The 22,905-nt window shown below is 37.3% G+C and overlaps 1 protein-coding gene across 1 annotated transcript; it reads right to left on the bottom strand.

Moving 5' to 3' along the window:
* Nucleotides 1-1,334: 1,334 nt before the first annotated feature.
* On the bottom strand, nucleotides 1,335-22,026 carry LOC107090537 (UPF0577 protein KIAA1324-like homolog). Its single transcript, XM_015383964.1, has 22 exons — nucleotides 21,754-22,026; nucleotides 19,277-19,397; nucleotides 16,770-16,959; nucleotides 16,544-16,691; nucleotides 16,338-16,427; nucleotides 12,913-13,018; nucleotides 12,651-12,803; nucleotides 11,202-11,290; nucleotides 10,933-11,113; nucleotides 10,723-10,851; nucleotides 8,757-8,847; nucleotides 8,561-8,663; nucleotides 8,339-8,476; nucleotides 6,215-6,478; nucleotides 5,952-6,125; nucleotides 5,663-5,849; nucleotides 5,118-5,214; nucleotides 4,822-4,923; nucleotides 4,555-4,681; nucleotides 4,186-4,364; nucleotides 2,048-2,216; nucleotides 1,335-1,954 (listed from the first exon to the last, which is right to left on the bottom strand). The coding sequence occupies exons 1-22, from the start codon at nucleotides 21,847-21,849 to the stop codon at nucleotides 1,886-1,888; spliced, it is 3,003 nt and encodes a 1,000-aa protein (XP_015239450.1). The 5' UTR covers nucleotides 21,850-22,026; the 3' UTR covers nucleotides 1,335-1,885.
* Between the last annotated feature and the right edge of the window lie 879 nt (nucleotides 22,027-22,905).

Raw genomic sequence — 22,905 nt, 5'->3', positions numbered from 1 at the left:
TCGCCCTCTGGTGGTTAACTTTGGTCACTACTTCAGGTTAGTTGCTTTACATGTCAGGCTGCATTATAAAAGGAAAGGCCCTGGAGCAAAATCCTAACTATGAAGTACAAGGACGGCAGCGTCATGTTGTGAGAATATATTAAAGCAGGAGGGTCAGGGTTTATTTACACAAAAAAGATGGAATCATGAGAAAAATAAAAAATATTTGTACATATTCAAACAGCTTAAGCCATCCAGCTAAAATCACAATCACAAAAATTAAAAACAATAAAGTCAATATATACATGTGGCCACGACAAAGCTGCGGCCTTATTTATAATTTGTGGGCAGAGAGTAAAATTTGTGTGTGCAAGTTAGTTTCACAAACATGATTCAGCTGCACAAAATTTAAAAAAGGAATGGACATAATTCTAGTAAATTACTGTGAGAAGCTGGTGAAAAGATAACCAAACGATTTCATTGTTTGAAAGGCAATTATACAAAAATAAAATAAGGGAAATGTTTCATTTTTTATTTGAAAGTTTTAATGATTCTTATTCAGTAATCAGATTTTGATATCTGTACTAAAACAGACTTATTAGTAGGAAAAATATGGCTATAGATGCTATTATGCTATGTGGGAATTAGCTGAATGTGATTGTATCTAAGGCCCTGCCCAAAGTATTTTCTCCATCTGTACTTCTTATTTCCCATTTCAAAATCTTTTTAAACAAAGTAAGCATTCTTTACTCTGTGGAGCAGAAACCAAGCATCAGATCATTTAACATTGCTTTCCACATACAGTAAGTTCCATAATGAAATATTTTATTTTTACTCTAAAGTAAGGTCTTCCATGTTCTAAATATACTATTGATTGTTTCCTTTGGTATCACCAACGTGACTTATGAGTAAAAACACAAATACAGTCATGTAAAGCCATCATAGTGAGAGATTTCTTAAAGCAACTTTGAAACATCACAATTTAATCAAAGCCTGTGGAGCTGGTTGACAGTTAACTTTTGTATCTCTGCTTCTGTCTCCTTGATCCCCAGTCGGCCTCGGCAGGCGCCGTTCACACTGAGCCTGGTTCTGCTGGAGGTTTCTTCCTGTTAAAAGGGAGTTTTTCCTCTCCACTGTCGCTACAAGCATGCTTATTATGAGGGATTGTCTTCGAGTCAGTGCAATCAACTGGCTTTCCTTAGATAGAAACTTTGAATCAATCTGACTCGATGATCTGCTTGAATTGTAAGTGCCTTGAGATGACATGTGTTGGGAATTGGCGCTATAGAAATAAACTGAATTGAATTGAAACTGAATTGAATCACACAGAGTCGATTTTACATAAATATGTCATTTATTTGGAGCACAATATTAACAGCTTAATACAGCAGGTTCATTTTTAGTCCTACTTATCTCCCCACCAAAATGACTTCAATGAAACAAAAGAGTCAAACACACACACATATGAGAAAACAAAGCCAGTCAGAGTGCATCTACAGGATATGGAAACACACACACAGTTATAGTGTGTCTTGACATCAGGATCTCCACAATCAAAGGAAATAAAACATGACACAGAATTAAATAAATATACATCGAACTGAACAAGAACTCATATAGGTCCTTGTATTACCCTGAGCTTTCTAAAAACATTTTCCAGCAAAAAGATAAGCCAAAAAATGTGTGTCATACACACCTGTGTCACAGTACTATGGCTCTACGGTACCAAGCTATAAGGCCACCATCTTATTGTGACTTCTTTTAATCTGGCTTTTTATGCAGAGTGTATTTTTTTATGTACACACAGGTGGTATTCCAGGTACCAAAGCTCATAAGAGGGACACTCTAAGGTGGATCACCCAGAGCGAAGTTTTTTTTCCTCCTTGCAGCTCCTGTTTGCAGGGCTTTAACTCCACACCAACGCCTTTGATGAGGACGAGTTCAGCTGCACATTTTCATAACTCTGCCCATTTCCCTGATAGCAGAAGAAACAGTGTTTATAGTGCAGCTGTCTGAGGACTTTAGCACAGTGAGACATTACTTTCTGTGATAATGCAACAGCTCTCACCTTAGATGCTATTGCTTTCAGTTTGCCAAGCAGTGAAGGTTTGGTGTACACAACTTCATCCTCCATGTCTCCCTCATTCTCTCCCTCCATCACAGCACAGCTGTCAGCCACTGGCATTTCACACTCCTTATTGGCAGACATAACCAGCCGGGAGTACTTGTATTCCAATCTTACAAAGAGAAAGGCAAGAGAATCAATACCAGAAAAGGATGTGGGTCCAGTTTTAAAACGAACAACTGATGTGACAAGAGGGGAAAGTGAATTGGAAAAAAAAAGAACAAAATGTCATCCAAAAAAGAAAAAGGAGAAGACAATTTATATCAAAAAGGAGCAAGATAAGAAAACAGAAAGAAAAAAAACAAATAAAATAAAAGAAATATGGCAAGAGAGAAGAAATAAAAAAAATAAAATAAAGGCAGGAAAATAGGAAAACAGAGAGACCTAAACATGGGACATTAAAAGGTGGAAGACAGTTTTATCTTGCAGTTATAAAAAACAATAAACCTTGATGCTCCTTTAAACCCTGATTCCAGTAGCGGCTTTAAATGTTACTGGCATGACAAGGTGTGTTCTGCAAACAACACAAGGAGATCCATCTAACCTGGCAGTAGCCAGATTGATCAGTGTAGATCTGAGTTGAGTTCTACGTTATCAATCTAGTTTGTCCATGAAAAGCAGGGACGTTTAGTACAATACTTAGAGCTGACTAGGTGAAGTGCCAGCTAGTACCTGCCTTCCATAATGCGCTTTCAGCCAATCGTAGCAGCAAATTGTGACGTTAAGTGTTTTCACAACTACTGGAGAAAGCTGATAAATCAAACTTTTTCCAAATCCTGTCAGAAGAAAAGCACAGAAATCTTTCCCATCTACAAATGCACAAAGTTTTTCTCTTTGCTCCTTTTATAAACGAGAAATTGTGGCTATTTTAGCTAAAACCTATCGACAGGTGAGTCCTCCAGTGTAGCCATGTTTGTAATGCCCTGACAAGCCCTTCTGACTGTCATCATTCCTACATGTCCCGCCCCCAAAAACACTGCTGGCATGTCATTGGTCCGACCCGCTGGTTGTTACAAGACGGATGTACTAATGTAATTCAATTCAAGTTTACTTCTATAGCGCCAATTCACAACACGTCATCTCAAGGCACTTTACAGTTCACCAGATCATACAGTCAAATTGATTAAAAGTTTTCTATCTAAGGAAAACCAGTTGTTTGCATCGACTCATTGACTCGAAGGCAATCCGGTACGAATCCCTATTAGTAGGAGTCTTTCAAGATGGATTTGTTGTGAGACTGAAAACTTAGATCTTGCAACAATCCAGCTTGCAGCATAAGGTTAAGCTCCATCATGATCTGGGGGCTCTTTCCTTCAATGGAACTTCAGGTTGTGTAGAGCCATCAAATGGCAGCTTGCTCTGTGGGGATATTGCAGGGGGCATCCCTAATTATCTGTGAGGTAAGAACTTGTTTTATAGAACTACACTACAATAGATGCCCTTTGTGCTGATTTCTCTAGCAGACAGATCAACATTCACTCTAGTCTCCAGAAAACACTCGCATCAAGCCTGGTGCAAATCAATTTTCAAGTGATTACCAAGAATGCACAGATACTCATTACTGAGTCCTTCTTTGAACGTGTTTCTATTTCAGAGGGTTTGTTTTGTTTTTTTTGTTTTTTATGTGGTTTTAAATGTTTAATGTATTTCAGTTTAATTGTTGTTTTCAATAAATTGCTTACTCTACTTTTTTTTTTGTTTTACTCCCTCCCTTGCTTTTGTAATTCTTCCCAAAAACTAATTAAAATCCAACAGTGCAAGATGTGAATTCTTACTAGTTTTCAACTGGTCTTAATTTTTTATTCAGCTGTGTAATAGGAAAGATTTGTTTTTTCAAAAAGGGTAAAAAAAAACAAACAGAAATTTAATGTCAAAAGAGCATCTAAAATTGAAAAATAAAGGAGAGAATCCAAGGAAGTGAAGTCAGTATAGAAAATCCATTCATGATGGAACCATAATGAAAAAAACGCTGAATAATAAAACGCTTTAGGAAGAAGGAATCAGAGAAATATTGGTAAAAATATTGGAGAGTGAAAAGGTGTTTCTGCTAAAGCCAGAGGGAGGAAACTACCAAAAAGTACCGTTTATTCTTCTTCCAAAAGTAGCAGGTGAGAGAGATGAGCAGCACGGCAGTGAAAATCCCCGTCCCTGCACCAAGCCGAACCCAGAACTCCATACCCTCGCAAGGCACGGTTTTCTTTTCAGGCAAGCTGGCGCCCCCTATACACAGCTTGGGTTCAGTCCACACATACAGCATGTCCTGACAAAAAACACATATATTCATAGAATTAAAGAAAAATAATTAACATGAAAGGAACTAACCAGGATCTAAAATGGGTGTTTCACTGTTCTAATTCAAATTCATATTTATTTAAAGTTTAATTTGTTAGACTAAACGGCGAAAAGAAATGCTCTCCTATAATTAACACCATGGAAACACAAAAACACACCTGCTGTCCTCCTTTGCAGACTCCCTCTATCAGATGGTAGTCTCTAGCGGTGCATGTCGGACAAGCTCCTGAACTCTCCCAAAAGAAATGGAAGGTGCAGCCATCACATGTTCCTTCAGGGCACTGACTGGAATGGCCGAAAACAGACCTCATTACTTCAACATTAAAAACAGCACTAATGTTTGCAACCTTAATAACCACGATTAGGTCAAACTTATTTTTAGCTGCAGTGAAGGCATTAAATGCGGAAAAAGTGGAAAGTAATACCTGGGAACCGACAGTGTTCCTTGAGTGCTCATATCGGGATTACAGCGGAGGGTCACCACTGCACTTCGACCTGATTCGCAGGACGAAGTTCCTTCAAGTGATCTTAGGAAATGAAGTCAAGGCAAAGCGAGTTTATTCATATAGCACAATTCAGTATAAAGACAAGCGCTTTTAATTAATAAAAAAATATAAATGAAGGGAAATAAAAGAGTAGAAATCAAGTAAAGACAGAAAAGTAAACATTTTCCTTCTTTGACATTTTATTTGCCAAAAAATATCTGATATGACAGAAATACCTGTAGAAGAAATTAACATCAGGCACTTTCTTAGACTTCCGGGGAAACAAGTCTGGCATGGCTTTTATTCCCTCAAGATTATCATCCACAGTTGCACCTAAAAGAAAAAAAAAACACAACATTAATAATAAGATATAAGCAGGACTACAAAATGGAACATCGGTTAGTACTATTGTCCTGCAAAAAGAGGGTCTGCTGTTTTAGGGTCTTTATTAAATTGTGTCCCTATACAGGATTGGATTCTCTCTGGCTGGCAATTTAAAACATGACTGTAAGGTTAATATATCCCCCAACATTCCCCTTAGTTATGGGTGTATGGGAGTGTGGTTGTTTGTCCTGTGTATCTCTGTTTCCAGTGATCCATGCAGGATCTTTAATTGATAAGCAGGTATACGATAAAAAAACTGACATTATACACATTCTGTAACTTCAGTTTTTATTGCCTTTCTGTAGATTTTCAAAGCAAAAACAGGGTTGAAGCAAAGAAAGAACAGCAAATGGAGTTATTCTGATTATTCTCAGTAAGTGATCCAATGTTCACTTACCGAGAAAAGTGTCAGCCAGGTTAATGGACTGAGAAGACAGCGCAGAGGAGAATCCTTGTCTGCTTGCTGGGATTATTGTTGATTGACAGATGAAGGTCTTCACAGCACTGGATCCCTCCGCTTTCTCGCTCTGGGAGCTGGAGATTGACACGTCTGAAACGTTGTCTCTGCATACTGCCATGCGATCCTTAAATGGAAAGAAGAAGGCAGAGGAATTCTATCTGTGAATAAAAGCCTTTAACTGTAGAGTTCTTCGCTGTTCTGTGTTGGTGTTGTTTTCTGTGCACACCTGTCCTCCACATAGACTGATGTTGAACATGTGGAAATATTTGGTCCCCTTTGAGGTGAACTTTGGACCATTCATCAAGGATCCAGCTGAACCGAGCAGACTGAAGTCAAAAGTTAACGTGACATTGCCCTCTGTATGGGTGAAGTGACAATCACTGTAACACAGTCTGTGGTCCTGAAAAGCACAGACATAGTTTTCATGGTGAGTTTTCCTCTCAGGCATCCGGAAAATAAGAGCAGATTATAAGAGCTTGATTCACAAACCTTGTCGCTCCTGCTAGCTGGACCACATGCTTTGCACGAATCCGAACCTACTTTTCCGTGAGCTTCGAGGTAACTGTTGCGTGGACACTCTAAGCACTTGCTGCTGACTGAGTCAATGTAATGTCCAGGTGGGCAGGGTACGCATGCCGAGCTGGAGGGCTGGGTGCTTAGGGCACAAGCCCGGCAGCTGGAGGACACGCCATCGATGGCGTTGGTAACAGTGATGGAGTATATGCGTGCCACGTCATTGACATATTGACGTACCTAGAGGATTAAAACAGCATTAAACCCCTTTCAGTGAACCTAACTTTAGAGAGAAACATGCTTTATGATAATGATCATGGTTATATGAAACTTTATTTTGGAAAAAAAACTCCCTTAATCTTTTTCTAACCAAACCAACCCAGACCTATTTGAAAGAAAATGTTTGCCTTGCTTTTAAATTCTGAATATTTTTTCTTTGGTCAGCTTCACTAGCCACACACCTATAGAAACGCCTAGAAGATGAGCTAAACGACAGCAAAGATTGCTCTCTCTTTATGCTCCAACCTTCTGAAATGCTTTAGGGAAATATAGTTTTTATAGTGAGATTATGTGACTGCAATAAGAAATGATTATACAAGACTTTGGTAACATATTTTATTTAGAGACTCTGATGCATTTCTCTCCATGTAGCTATACTGTAAGTTTATTGTTTACAATGTTCCCATGTCATACCAGATCATGTGCATGCACAAAGGTAAAGCAGCACATTTGTTTCAATAGTGTGTGTCAGATATTGTAGATAAATATCACGTCAGACTCTGAATCACACTGATAACACCAAACCAAAACACTATAATTGCACCATATATACTTCATGCTCTGAACTTTCATAACAATATGGGGGGTTTTTTGCATCATTTTTTCCTTCTCCCACACTGTTTACATTTGATTACTGTTGCACTTTAAGAAATGCAAATGTCATGAAAAATGTACTAAAGGAAATTTTGTTTTGCATACACTCTGTGCATACAAAATGACATTAAAAGTTTTCTAAATCTAAGTCTAAAAACAAAAGTCTTAAAGCAGGGAGTGTTTTACAAACCAACTGTGGAGCGGTTTTACAAGTTGCACGGAAGGTATTATATTACAAACGACTTAATATTGAGTATAAAGGTTCTCTAAATTTAGGGATCGAAAATAATCCTTACTGGTTTTGAGTGAATATTGGGACTTGGGAATGTTTTTGTTCTGGAATCGTCTTTCTGACCCAGAGTACTGTGTTTAAACTTTAAATGAAGAAATATCCGGGAATATTTTTTATATATATGTACACAATATATATGTATACAATATCTATTTGCAACACCAGCCAAACCACAATATTAACACCATTGTGTTTAAAAGATTTAATAGGATTATGGATGAAGTCTAATGTGTTTTGAAAAAACAACGCTCTCATTTATATCATAAAGTTCAAATCTGCTTTTAAATCCATTAAGCATTGTTTTATATTCTGCTTCATGAGTATTTAACTTACATTGAGGTAAAGTGTCATTGTAAAGTGAGAAGTTGTTTATCCAAAAATAACAACAGATACTAACTACCAGTAGTCCCTAAAAAGTACACCGCCTGTTTTACCTACTTTTATTTGGCCTTGTTGTATTTGAAAAATAAAAAAGCTTTCTCATTCAAAACAATTTCAATGTCTCGAGCCACCTGAAGCCCTCCTTTAGCTTTTTTTCCACCATGACCATTCCTGAAATAGGCTCTGCGAGGATCAGATTTTAACTAATCAATGGAAATATGACAGCATCTCTGGCTGGAAAACACTTATTTTATTTGAATTTAATGCAACACAGAGAGTTTTATGATCCCCAAGATTCTATTGCCTCTTTTATCATCTGCTTTGAGGCTTTAGAAGAAACTAATTGATTTAAGTAATTTCTTTAGAAACAGGAATGTGCTTAACCTTAAAAAAGCAGCTTATAATAAAAAAAACAGCCCTTCATTTTGACTAAAAGGAGTCCTGAAAATATCAGCATGAAACAGAACTGGCATGTAAGTAAAGCAGTTGTATATTGTTTTCTAAACAGCCCTTAGGTGACCATGTCTAAAGGCGTTTACATATACAGTACTTACGTCTGAAGGTTGGTTTGTCCTCTGGAAAGCCCATGTGTAGGAAACGGGGGCATTTTTTGTCATGATATGGGTGTAGGTCTGCCTTTTTTGTGATTTCTCCCATGACTGCACAACTGTGGTACTCTTTCTATTAATATCCTAAAAAATAAATTTGAAATTACTCTACCAGCATTTTTGTTTTTATGTGCAGAGCAGCAATGCTGTGTCAGAAGTTGTTCTCACCATCATGAAGTAGAACTCACAGTCAGCAGTGCACAAAGTCTCAAACTCAAATGTGATTCGACCAAATTCTGCCGCTGACTGGCTCGACACTGATGTAGGCAGCCTGATGGTGAAAGGAAACAGAAGAAGGCGTCATCACAACTGAGAGAAAAGATGAGCTAAGAGGCTACGGGAGTCATGGTGTGACTTTACTCACTTGAAGCCAGGAACGTGGATGTTAAGGATGAGATAATCATTATCAGAGCTGCCTGCTCCACTGTGGATATGATCTCTTGCTGCTTCCCAGCCTAAAAATAGGAAACCAGATATAGTTTTTTTAATTTGTTTTAAATCTAATTCAGTAATAACACTTTATTCATCCCAAATGAATTTCAACATTTGCTTTAAATAAACAATTCAATTTATTTTCCGCTGTTGCTATAAGAAGGTATATTTTTTTATTTTCAAACACTGTCTAATGGAAAACTTGGCTGTCTTGACCTTTGTTTGATGTTTTTCTTTTTTTGTTTGTTTTTTTTATTCAGACGCTGTCAAAGCTTATTAATATACTAGAGAGGTCTGGCTTGGAGCAGCTGAGGGCACCAAAAAAAAAACACAAAAAAAATTCAAAAGGTGGATCCCTGTTTAAGGGTTCTGTTTTCCAATATCTGTGCATGAATTATCAAAATTTCAAATTTATTTAAAACAAATAGATACACAGAAATTATCACGTGTAATTTAGCTTTTATTTAATTTAGACATGTTCAAATACTATTAAAGCTGCCAATGATAAGGAAATAAAAAACGATATTTCAGTTGTTTTTTTCATGGGGAGAAAATGTATTTTTTTTATTTTTACCTTGATATATATAGTTGTCACCTGTGTTACTTTCACAAATTCCAGATAAGGTCATTGAGGATGTTTTATATCATTGCAGTATTGTAATTCAATTCAATTTAGATAAGTATTTTTTTTTTCTGACAGAAAATTCTAAATTTTAAGTTTTACTATTTTACTTTGGCTATGCATTTATTTTGTTCTAGACATTTTATTCCCTTTTATTAAGATAGACTATATTTATATTATAGGCTTGATTAATGATGTTATGACATTTGATATTAGGATCTTTCTATTTTATTTCAGTGTCAAGTGGACAGTTTATCAATGTTATTTACATTAGATGCATTATTTACATTAGATTTACACTGAAATGTAAATAGATTTACACCAACACAATAAGGCACCTGAGTAAGAACGTCCCTTTAGTGGAGACCAACTTAGGTAGTGTTTTAGATCCATTTATCAATACAATTCCAGATATTCTGACCAGATTTACAGTTAGACACTAGATTTTTCTAAACATTTTACTGTGTGGTTCCTATGAGTTTCAAATTTGGCTTTTAAAAAGATAAAACTTTTGTATGTGGGTTTAGATTAATCAAGATTCCTAGAAAATCTGGACCATTGGAAGCCAACTGTGCAGATAAATACCTGATCATTTGAAAAACATTTTAGCTTCTAATAAAACAATAATCTAACACCCTTAAAAAAAGATCAATATAAAGTAAAACGAGTGATAAATCAGTATAATCAGATAGAAAAGAGCATTGTTTAATGCGTTGATAAAGTATAATCATATAGAAAAAGAAGAAACAAAATTGAAAAAAAAATAATAATCTTTCACATTACTAAAAGTAAAGATTCAAATACATTATGAGACTCAGCAGAATCAATCAGACCAAAAACAAAGTCACACTTGAACAGAATACAACATTCGGGTAAAACAATTAAGACCTATTGATAAAGATAATGGGGACACTTAAAGCCAAGCTTCAATTCTTTAAATGCTATACATAAAACTAATTTTGAAAATATTAAAACATCCTTAAAAACGGATTTTTAGTCTAATAAAGGTTCTGAGAAATCTGATATTAAAACCCCATCTTTAAAATAACCAGTCATTTTTTTGTCACTTTCAGAGTATGTTTATCAGAATCTATCTGGCTGAAAGCAACGGTATGAAGCCATGGAAACCTACTTTATAATTTAGAGCCAAACCCCTGCAGGACTTCAAAGTAAGCAGTAGGACTTTAATTTAATGCAAAAAGATTAAGTAAGCAGAGGGTGAGAAAGTAAAACGCATAAGAAATACTAAAATGAAGAAATATGTCTGATTACTTACCAGTCATACTATCACATTTCGAGTTGCCCACATTGAAACAGGAAGTCTTCATATTTGATGGAAGAACATTCCACCATTTGTACTCATAACCCAGAACGGGCTCAGTCCCTGCTGGACACTGCTGACATGCTGGAAAATTAAAACAAGTTTAAAAACCACAGATGGGTATGCTGAAAAATAAAAAAAAAAGTCATAAGCACAAGTTATTACGTTTTAACCCATCAGAGTACGTCCCAGTCGGACAAGGGGAGCAGGTGGCTGTGTCATTGTTATAGAAACCAGGGTTACAGGGGGGACATTCCTCCTGTTCACCACCTTCAGGCAGCGACTCGGCTCCAGAGACTCCCTCCAGACAGATCTTTGGTTCGATCCACTTATATATGACCTGGGTCTGAAATTACACAAGGACAATTAGAACAAACTGCGATCATATGACATGTCTACTCTGCATGTTTGAAAGGTGGACTCTTCGCCCTCACCTTGCCTTCATGGTCACATGGTGTGTGGATCTGGAAAAAGTCCTTTTTGGAACAAGGCGGTCTGTTCTTACATTCTGACGATCCTTCCTCTGTTTGGCAAGATGGTATCCAAGGCAAAAAAATAAATTAGCACCAGTGAAGAACAGTTTGCTATAAAGTCCAGTTAAAGAACAATAATCGTACATTGTGCATTACAATAACTCTATTACATGCAGCTCTTTTTGGTAGATTAGTGAAAAAGTAAAACACCAATCAATGAGAATCTTTTGACAAAAAATGTGGCTGCATGTAATAATTTTAACTTAATTTCCTTCTTTATTATTTATAGCATCTGCTGTCTGTAAAGTGGAAAGGAACAATTCAGTGACACACAGACTTTTTTTTTTGGAGCTCACATTTTAAAAATCCATAAACAACTGACATGGCTGCCTGCATTTTTTATGACATGAGGATTGGACACTGGAGAAATGGAAGCAACTGCCCACAAAAGCATCGAAGAAAGCTTTAAACTTTCTTCTAAAAAAACAAAACAAAGCTTGATGTTTCACCATATTGCAACTTCTAACATTTACTTAATATGGTCTAAATAAAATAAAAAATTAAAAACTATTTGAAAGCTTTAAGGCAGATTTCCAACAAGGAGCCTTTTATTTGGGGTTGGGGTATTTTTCTCCTCCCTGTGTTCACACTGCCAACTTGGAGTTTCTGTTTACAGTAACTGAAAGATATTTTTAATGATCAGTGTTTTTTGATTGCCAGCTGGAGAAAATCCTTCACTTATAATCTTATCTTAGGGTTTTAGATGCTTAACAGTAAAAAAAAAAAAAAAAAAAAAAAAAAACAAGGCCTCCTAGCTCATTAACAGATGAGGTGATGCTCCTTGATATCACACAGCAGTTTGATACAATCTGTTAAGTGTTTCTCTTTAAGTTTGTTTATGACATATTTGTAAATACTTAAACTTTATTTTATTTTAAAGCAGTTATCACAGTTTAAGATATAAAGGCTCTGAAAATAATGCATGTTTAGAACGCCTCTTTCTCCCTAGACCTTAGAGAACACAGCTGCTCAGCAGGGACTTTGTTGCGTCGCCATACTGTATATAGCAATAGTAGTAATAAAGTGTAACCGCTGTGACCAAATCATTGGTTGCTGTTTTATTGCAAGGAATCATAGTTTTTCATTTGAGATTTTGGCATCTTTCTAACACATTTGCTAAAAGTGGTTTCCTTTGCCTCTCCAGATCCAACAGCCCTGATTTATGGCGAGAAAAAAAACGGTTAAAAAACAAGTCCCTGGAAAAATGTTCCAGGTTCCGTAGTCAAATTATGCTTTCAGTTGTGTTTTGTGCTTCAGAGCGAGTAAACACAGAAAGTTGTCAACATTGCACATTGGAATGTAGCGAACTTGGCAGCATTTTTCTTTATTATTCATGAAACTGGGCCATACCTGCATACTGAATGGTTGTGTTACATGGAGTGCATGAACTGGCTCCATGGCCAGAGTAGGAGTTCCGAGGGCAGGATTCACACGTGGAGGAGCCTGGGGTGCGACTGAATGTTCCCGGTTTACAGGGGAAACACTCTGATGTGTAGGCTACACCTTTGAGGGGAAAGGCAAGATGAAAAAAGAGGTAAATATCAGGTACAAGTCTCATTTAATATTTTCACAACATTATAGAACCAACAAAAGAGATTCACTCGTCTCTAACCTTCAATCTGAATGTTTTTCAGCAGTACAGGCTTCACCACATTGGACCCCATCACAACTCCTCCTGTCCGCCAGTATAAGATGTTGGTGCCTGATTTCAAATTCACCTAAAACAAAGGACCCGCATCATCAGCTTCCATTAACAAAGAAACTTTAAAGAAACTGGTTACCTTTGGCATCTTGAAAAACCTGGAGAAATTTACTCAACTATTCCAGCAGAGCATTTCATAACAAATGTGCTTATATTTGGATAAGATTGAAAAGTTATCATTTGATTCAAAAAGTTCATGGGCCATTGATTTATTTACAATTTATTGCTATTAGTTTTTATCATTATAGTTTTCATCCACTAAAAACGCTATATTCTGTTTATTCGGAATTACAATAGTGCATAACTCAGATAAATCAATGCATTAAACAAAAAATGTAAAAGGTATGCCCATGCATTTACACTAACCACTTGCAGGGCTCCTGTGGCATGAATTACTGTATCAATGGGATGTGTCATGATGTGATCATCATCTTTGGCTGTGTTCAGTAAGCTCAGTGTGCTTAGATTACAGTCTCTAGGTTGTGTGCATGGTGGGATCTCTGGTGTCTCTCATGTTCCTCAGGAAAATACCTCATAGATGTTCTGCAAGGTTCATGCCGCGCTAGAATTGTGGCAGTGTTGTAGGCATAATTCAAAAGTTGTCATCAGAGGGGGCCTGAAGTACCTTAATGAGGCCTAGTAATTTAATATGACAGACACTTTCCAATTAAATTGTCAAACCCTGTTGACTTAGTTTTTTTCTGTGTTCACATTTTGCTTTAGCTCCCTTGGTAAACAAAGACCTTGGTGTATATTCACCAGAACCAAACCATGTATGTAGCAGTGGTGTGCTAAACAGAGCCAAATGTCATGCCTACGGGAGAAACAATGAGGCTAAGTGAGTCGGCAAAGCCGGACGAAGATGTGAAAAGGAAGAGGAAATGTCCAAGATCGTGTGTGGAAAAGCTTATAAAGATACTGGATGCCAAGAGGGGAAAAAAAACATGAACAATGGTGTTCACAGAAATGGGAGCTGGATGTGAAAACATTCAGATTTCACTGACAAGTTAATGGATGTGTGAGTACTTCCCTTACTAATAATGATATAAAGAATAACAGTATTCTTAGGGCTCCTTATAGTGCCAAAAAAGTTTATATAAAATGTGGAGAGTATTTCCTATAATTCAAGTTTCCGTTTTGGTATAAGCTGCTGGAAGATGGTGGACAACAATGATTATGGCTGCTTTATTTCCAAGTAGTGTTTTTACATGTACAGTACAAGGAAATTGTTTTGGTGATGAGGTGCCACACATAGACAAGCAATCATACAGCATATATTGGCTCTGTTTGCAGAGCCAATATATGCTGCAGTCTGCTCTTGTCCCTGGGGGAGAAAGGAGATGATGGCTGAGGAGGAGAAGATGGAAAACTAGAAGTGCAGATGTCCATGAACATCTCTGCTGTCTACAGAGTGCTGAGCTCCAGACTGCTCTGGCTCATCACATCATCCACAAACTTTAGGAGCATGACAGAGTGGCAACTGGACGTTTCAGTGTTGGTGTACAGGGAGAAGAGCAGAGAGGGAACAATGAGGAGACAATCTGTGCTGGTTCTTGTGTGTAGAGTTGGACACATCAAGGCAGAGCTTATCCTGCAGAAGGGTTGGGATGGTGTTGTTGAAAGCAGAGCTTAAATCCCCAAACATGATCCTGGTGTATGTTCCTGGAGGGTCCATGTGCTGCAGGATGTGGTGGAGAGCCATGATGACTGCATCACCCACAGACCTGTTGGCTCTGCAGGGGAACTGGAACGGATCCAATAGTGAGTCATTGATGAATTTCAGGTGGGTCACGACAAGGCACTCAAAGGACTTCACTACCACAGAGATCGGTGGTCATCCAGCCCTGTGGTCCTTGGTTTTTTTGGGGGGGGACATGGAAAATGGTGAAAGCTATGTAGCAGGCTGGCATCTCCAGTGAGGTTTTAAAATGTCTGAACACCAGTGGGCGGGAAACGTGGCCCGTCCAGCTGTTTCTTCATAATTCTGCCTCAGTTAATTAACATCTCTTTCTAAAATGGAGAACAGGTTGTGTGGAGTCGGTGGACCTGGCCGACTCTCAGGACAGGGGAAGAAATGGAGGACTGGAGAGGGATGGAGGGGTCTGACTGATCGATGGAGTGGGGGTCTTTAGTTTTAAACCCTGGTCTGTCTAAATCCCCTTCAGAGAGATTTGATGTTTGCAAAGAATTTGTCTTTTGGTCTCACATCTCAGACTTACTTAGTAAACCTTTATAACGACCTGAACAAGTCTCTTCTTCTCCTGCAGCACAAGCAGCAGCGAGCGAGCCCTTATCATTCAACACCAGCACATGAAAAGACTCTGAGGACACTTCACTATACCTCGACCAACTTGGACTCTTGGACCCTGACACCTTGATTTCCAGATCAAAAGAAATAATGATTAACATCTAAAAAAAAGAAGTCGTTGCACTGCAGAAGTTGAGTCCTTTGTATCAGGGGTAGTTGTTGAATTCTGCTACACTCTTCACCTTTTTTAATCTCTCATAAACTTTTAAAATAGATAGTACTTTGGGGACTAAAATTGTTACTGCTGCATTTGTTTTAGCCTAACATTTTTTATTCTTCTTAAAACAGGATATAGCTTCTTTTATGTGCTTTGAGGTTTACAGGTAAGTCTCTATGCTGGAGTGTTTATGGCTGAGTATTAAATTTAAGATATCTGTGCTAAAGAAAAATCCTCAAGAAATCTAAAATGTGTCATATTAAGGAAAAAAAACTGGGATTTTAAGATGGGTCATTGTGTTTAATATGTCCATGAGTTTCCCTTTCTGGATGAACTGATTGAAAAACTGAGTTTCTGATGTGATGGCTGTGGCATACTGAAAGTACAGGGATCAAAGCTCTACAATGAGTAACATAAGCAAACAAAACATTATTTAAGTGGCATTAATGCATAAAACATGCAAACAGCATGCTTAGCATCTCCAGAATGCTATGAAATACGTAGATTTATTCAAATTTAATCTCTAACACCATATTCTAAAGAAGCAAATAGTTAATAGGTTTGGCTCAAACTGGTTTAAAATATTTAGGCTCACATTCAAAATAAAGTACACAAAAAAGCCTTAAATTTTTTATAAACTTTCTCATGAACACATGATCAAAGCAACTTATTATCTGGTTTGGTAATCTGTCTGGAAATATACTGCAAACAGCCTTTTGTTACTTTAGTGTGCTCCTGTGTATCAACTGGCTTCCTGCTCACATCCACCCACTGTTTGACACTCAAAGCCTTTATTTTAGGAGATTAGGGCAAACTGCCAAAAATCTTTCCTTTGTTTGTGCTCCTCATAAGTGAACATTTAAAACCTACCGTGTGGGTTGCCCACTCCCCATGATTAGTGAGCTGAAGCCACTTTGTATCAGCGGACTGATCCATCTCCTGACACTGGTCATTCTGGATCTAAACAAAAAAAAAATAATAATGTAATATAATCTGCTCCACTTGCCATTTGCAAAAATAAACACATAATGCAACATAGATAAGGAACTGGTGGTAATAAATGAGGGGTTACTCACAAAGAATTCAAACATCAGGTTTTTATCGGGATACTGATACTCAAAGGTGACCGAGCCCTGCTTCTTCAAGTGAACAGCATAAATGAGAGAGACCGTACACTCGTCCCTGTTGGACTCCAGGTAGTTTCCTTGAGGTATCCAGGAAGAACTGCAGGAGGAAGATTGAAGCCAATAAAAAAAAAATTCTTACAGATGCAATTCAGTTTCCTCTTTTCAGTTCATTAACCTGTTGCAGGATAGTCTGGCATCTCTGTGTGGATCATTCCCCAGAGAAGTTGCCAGGCTACTGAATCCAACAGGCATGGTATCCCATTGGTCAAAGCGGATGCCGCTGCCGAGGGAGTAGCTCCCTGCAGCACATTGGGTGCACTCCTGAGCCGACATCTCCAGGAACTCCCCAGCTCTGCAGGAGAAGGCTAGGGGACAAAAAAAGGAGGGCACAAAATGATACAGACGAAGAATTGTACAAGAAAAATGTCATTCAAAACCTTTTTTCTCCTCAGATTCCATTAGATTCAGACATCCTGAAACTGACAAACAGCAGAGCAAATCACTGCCGCAGTACCCCAACCATGGAGGAGCTTAATCCTTACATCCTGTTACACACTTTTTCTCTCTACATCTTTTTTTCCCAGACCCAACAAGTTGCTGTGCTTGGTTTTGTTTCACGCGACAGCTTTTCCTCATACCTGAACTGGCTTACTGGCAAAGTGGAGGAAGCACAAAAAGATTTCAAGAAATGTCAGCAAAAAATGTATCTTACAGCAATATTAAATGAAAGAGGCAATGTTTGAATTTAAAGATGCTAAACAATCGGATGAAAAATGGGTGAAAGTTTTACCAGCCAATATGAACTAAATATATATAAATATTTTTTGATACACAAGAAACAAAGGCAAAATAAATAAAAAAAAGACAATAAAGAGACTTTCTACCCTGTAGCAACGCTTGACTTTTTCCACATCTATGCACCATGGAAAATAGGAACAGATTCAGCACAGAGGCAGCCCTTAAAACTTTTATTAGCTTCCATTGGGTGCATCCTAAAAAGTCAGAGGAACCTAAAAATGTCTCTTTGTCTAGTTCCTGCTGATGCAAAGATACTGAAGATTAAACCTGCAATAATTATTTTGAAGATAAAGAGATGATGTAACAACATAATGTTAGGGTGTGATTATTTTTACCATATGGACACAACCATTTTTTGTGGGGTTTTTTTTTTAACTCACCAACAGGATAAACAGGTTGTGAATGAATCCAAAACAAAAACAAAAATACCTGCCTTACCACCTTGCACAAGATCCACATTCATTACATATTTAAACTCCATCTTCTCTTCCTGGAACCATTGTCTAAAATGTTATGTGAGTGCAACTTCTCAAAAAATGATAATGATTTTATTTATTTTAAACCTCCAGCAAAGATGTTTCTGACTCTTCTATTATTAACATGAATCTCTGCACAACATTATTTCAAAAATCAACAAATGAGCATTTATATGCTTTGTAAAGCAAAACAAAAATCTGAAAGTCATACAGTTAATCAGAAATGTGCACATCTTTGCCATGCATTACAAATTCAACAATACTTCATTCATAGTAAACAGATACTTTGAACTTTTTGTTTTTTTCTTTATAAAATATAATGATATAACACCAAGCCAAAAAGCCTCTGACAGTGGAGCAGATAAAACTCTTCATGAATGCCAGAAGGCAGAAAATAACTGTCAGAAAAAATGTTGGGCAAAATGCTAGATGAGCAAACTTAGTCAATCCATCCTGTTTTATGGGAGGTGGTTAAAAAATAATTTCACTGATGAAGGAAATCAATAAGTAGTCCCATTTACAGTTTACTAGGAGAAATGTAACAGAGACAGAAAACTTAAAAGGAACCCTATTAAATAAAGACCAAAACAGAACATGTTAGCCACAAATGAAATGATATAAGTGGCAGAAAACTAAGACTGCAAATCACAGTGAAGACACCATCCTTAATATTGACAGCTTAATGCTAGAAAAAAGTTTTTTCCAAGAGATTCTTTCTGAATAGTATGGACACACTCTCAGCGGTATCAGCACTGTACACAAATGAATGTCACACTTTACAGATTTGAACTTGCAAGGAATTTTAACAACCAAGCCTCATGTTTCTCTACCTTATATTCATGCATTGGTCTGTCACATAAGATCCCAATGAAACCATTTTACAAGTTTGTGGTTTTAATATAAAAAAAATGTGAAAAAATGGTATGAATGCATTTGGACTGAACTATGATAAAAATCAGATTAGCATAAGGTGTAACTGCTAAAAAAAAAAAAAAGACACTAGCATTACGTAAAGTTACTTTGACACATAATCTGCCTGATAGATTAACATGACTGATTAGAAAGATTGACAATTTTGATAAGCTTACTTGCAAATCAGAAAATGCTAGAATAAATACTATAGATAGTAAATAAAGAAAAATATTTATTTCCTTCCTAATAATTAGCAGTGAGTTGTTAACGATCAGTTTAGATCAGAGGGTGTGAGCACAGTATGTTGTGATTTGATGCAACAGAGTTAATATGTTAGACTCACTGTGCAAAAATTATTAGGGATGAGACCCTTACATGTTAAACGTATGAATGGTGCAACCAGCAAATTATATAACCTCATATCACTCAACAGAACATATCCTTGATACTGTCACTGCTGGTCTCATTAGTACATTCTCTAAAGATTCCAACTTACTGCACTCTGTGCCCTTTACTGGCTGTGGTAATCCGCTGCAGGACCCAGGACTTTGTGGGATGGCCACTCTCCACCGGGATCCTGTGCTGTCACACTCCGTGTACTCATAGTAGTAGTCCGTCTGTAAAAAGCATGCAGAGCATCTGCATGAAAGATCAGATACAGCAACAGGCTTGGCAGCAAACATAGAACCAATAAGGGCCCAAGGCAGGTCAGTAAACACATCACTGTTAGGGGGTCTCCACCCATAACAGAGTGCTGAGTCATCTCAGTTTGAATATCTGGCCAAATCAAAGCAGCCAACGTTAAAGCAGCAAATGGAGCTGCAGCAAACACAGATATCACCTTTCATATCCACTTGACTTAAAGAAAGGCAAACAATCGTGCATGTGTGTTCTGGTTGTTATCTCTCAAGCTCTGACCTCTCCTCAGGCCTGGATACATAACATACTATCTCCATGGAGAGTGAGGGGGGAGCAGGAGCACGGGAGGTTATTTTACTAGGAACTGAGTTTTTCTCATTCTATGCATACAGAGAAAGCAGGCCTTACATTGGGCTCACTATTATTTACAGCAGTGGATGCAGCCTGCTGTCTGTAAATGGAGGCAGCACACATCTCAGTCACTTTCTCTTTCCCAATCATCTCTTTTTACTGCCACAAAAAAGTGTGAAGAATCACATATAAAGCATATAGTACATATAGTGCATTTTCTACAGCTAATAGCCCATCTAAGAAGAAGCTGGTCTCCTAAGAAGTTATGTGTTATAGTGAGTGTTTGGTTTTAATAAATCAAGACAGAATATGCCCTCCAAGTAACAGGCTTCTAAACCTACATAGGCATCTTGTGACATCACATGATATAGCTAATCAGAGTACTTTCAATCTGTCCATTTTCTTTTATGTTTCTCCATTTTTCCATTTATAATCAAAGGGCTTCTATAAAGTTCGCTTTTTAATGGCTCCTGGAAGAATTAAAAAAAAAAAATTGAACACATGGATGCATTTTTTTGTAGATTTTTTCTTTTTAATTTGAGTCGGGGAGATGAAAGATCTAATGTAGGGCTGCAACTAACGATTATTTTGCAAATTGATTTATCTGTTAATTTTATTTTTTTTGTTGTCAATCCATCCATCGGATAGCCACAGATTCTTTAAAGAAGATTTTTTATTAAATTAAACCAGGTGAAACTTTTCCATTTGAGTGTTCTGGAGTTCTGGATAGAGCATATTGACAGAAGACCTCTTTATTTTTATCTTAAATGCAAACTGTTTGTATATTTTTTTTTTTTTACAATCTTGGTATAATTACTGCTCTAAGTGTGTTGCTCTGTCAGGTAGGCTAAAGACATGTTTTAGAGTCTCTATACTCCAGTTAACGATGAATTGATTACTGAATTAGTTAACGATTATCTCAATGATCAAATAATCACAATTAATACAGTTAATTGTTTCAGCCCTAATCTAATCTAATCATTTCAAGCTTGATTTTTGGTCAGGTTGATGCATGATAGTATATTGAGTCCCATTGATGATTCATCCCAAACTGCTGCAAAGCTGCTGTATGCAACGTTTGCTGAAAGTGTTCAACAAATAGACCAACACAGAGCCAAACAGGGATCCCAAATGTAATATTCTGGCCAAAAACTCATAAAGTAGATCCCACTGGATCTTAACACCCTTCAGAATCTGGCAGAACCAGTCAAACTCTCACCCTGCATAGTCCTTAATCATTTCAGCTAATTAGCACAATTCATGTAGCTTCTACTGATGTCAAAAACCCAATCACTCTTTAGAACATTTGGATATTGCAAATTGCTGTAGATGAGACCCATATTTTGCAGTCCAGTTGAGTTTTTTTTTTTTTACTGTCACATAAACATTGACATTGCATAGTCAGACCTTATCCATTTTACTTTAAAAATGCATTTGGACTGGACTGTATGCCACACATCATCATCCTTTGAAAAAAATATATATATATATTGCTCCAAAGAAATAATTGTCATAGAAGAAAGGTTGCCATCATCTCCTGCATTTAGTATGAGAGTAAGATGGTAGGAATGTTGCCCCTATCTGCTGTATATGTCTGACTGTTTAGCCAGCCTCTTCTGAGGAGGTGTTGAGGGAAACCAGAGCCACAGGGAAGGAAGGACCAGTCCATGCAGGAAACTGATAACAGCTCTGAGTGGTGAAGTTCAACACAGCCCAGACCTCTTCACAGATTTACACTATGCAGAGCAAAATTAATTAGAATTAAAAATCCTGGCTTCCTCACATCCTGTAAAATAATAAGGGCCTCAATTTAAACATTTTACCATAAACCAACCCGGAAATGTGTCATCAATTTTAATCGTATACATGTTAAACGTTGGATTTTAACCATTTTGTAGCCAGCACCATCAGTCAGTGCGTGTTTATCCCTTAATGTCAGGTTTGACATCAATATAAACAGCAGAGATCTGCTGTTTGCCTCACCTCAGTGCACTGCCGCTCTGCTTCCACTCCGTCAGTCAAGCAGAGGGGGTAGATGATGAGAGCGCATCGGACGACGAACCGAGCCAAGGACCGCATTGTGGATCATCGAGAAAAAACGTTCAATTCAGATCTGAAAATTAAAACACAGATTTGGATCCAGTGGAAGCATCTATATCATAGGAACGGACGTCTGGCCGGCCTCCTCTCTGCACCTGCTTCCCTAGCCTCAGATCCAAACAGCCTCTCCACCTGCGATTATCCTCAGATTGTGCGCTGCGCTCCTGGGCTGCTGGCGCTCAGCTGATCATAGCTGGGCCCAGCTGAACGCCACTTCCGCTTGAATGTCAGAATAAAAGCCCCATGAGTGCGTAGAATAATGATGATTTTTTTCATTTCAAACTAAAACCACACTGGCTGGCTCTTTAAATCAATATTGTTTATAGATAAATTGATTTCGAAGTTCTCTACTAAATCTTTCTTGACTAAATAAGTGTCCAGTTGGTATATTTTGAAGGGCAAATAATGAAGGGAGGCGTGTGTATGTTAACTTGATGCCGCTCGAAGCGCTTGTATTTCTGCTTAATGTAAGAGTCTGTAACGCTCTTCTGCCCTGAAAGGATGGCCTTTGAAACTTAATCGATTTAAGCTAGTTATTTAAGCTATTAAATAAAACTCCTTCGAATATATTCTTTTATAATTATTTGTTTTTATTTACATGAGCGTCGGAAGTCCACAGTATCACATTCATATGGGCTGTAATTTATCCTAATAACCTCCAGGGGGAGACAAAACTCCATGATACCAATTCAATCAGGACTATCTAATCAGGACTGAACAAGTTACTTTTATCTGCCCTATTAAAAAAAAAAAAATTCTTTAAACATAACGTCAAAATCAATATTTTATTTTATTAGATAATAATTTTGCTTTTTTTTCTTTTACTATTGATTCATTCAGTTTTGTGTTTTTTGGCCTACGAGCGTGAATTTATAATTTTCTTTCATGAAAATGTATGTAAACTTTCAATTACAACTGTATCTATCTGTCTGTCTGTCTCAATTTAATTTAATTTAATTCAATTCCTTTTCACAACACATATAATCTTAAGGCCCATTGCAGGGAGAATTTAATCGGCTCATATAGTTAAAGTTG

Source organism: Cyprinodon variegatus, unplaced genomic scaffold (genome assembly GCF_000732505.1).
Source record: "Cyprinodon variegatus isolate N-32 unplaced genomic scaffold, C_variegatus-1.0 Scaffold299, whole genome shotgun sequence".
In the NCBI taxonomy this organism is placed as follows: domain Eukaryota; kingdom Metazoa; phylum Chordata; class Actinopteri; order Cyprinodontiformes; family Cyprinodontidae; genus Cyprinodon; species Cyprinodon variegatus.
The sequence above is the reverse complement of the archived record's forward strand: the minus strand, read 5'-3'. Positions and strand labels throughout refer to the sequence as shown.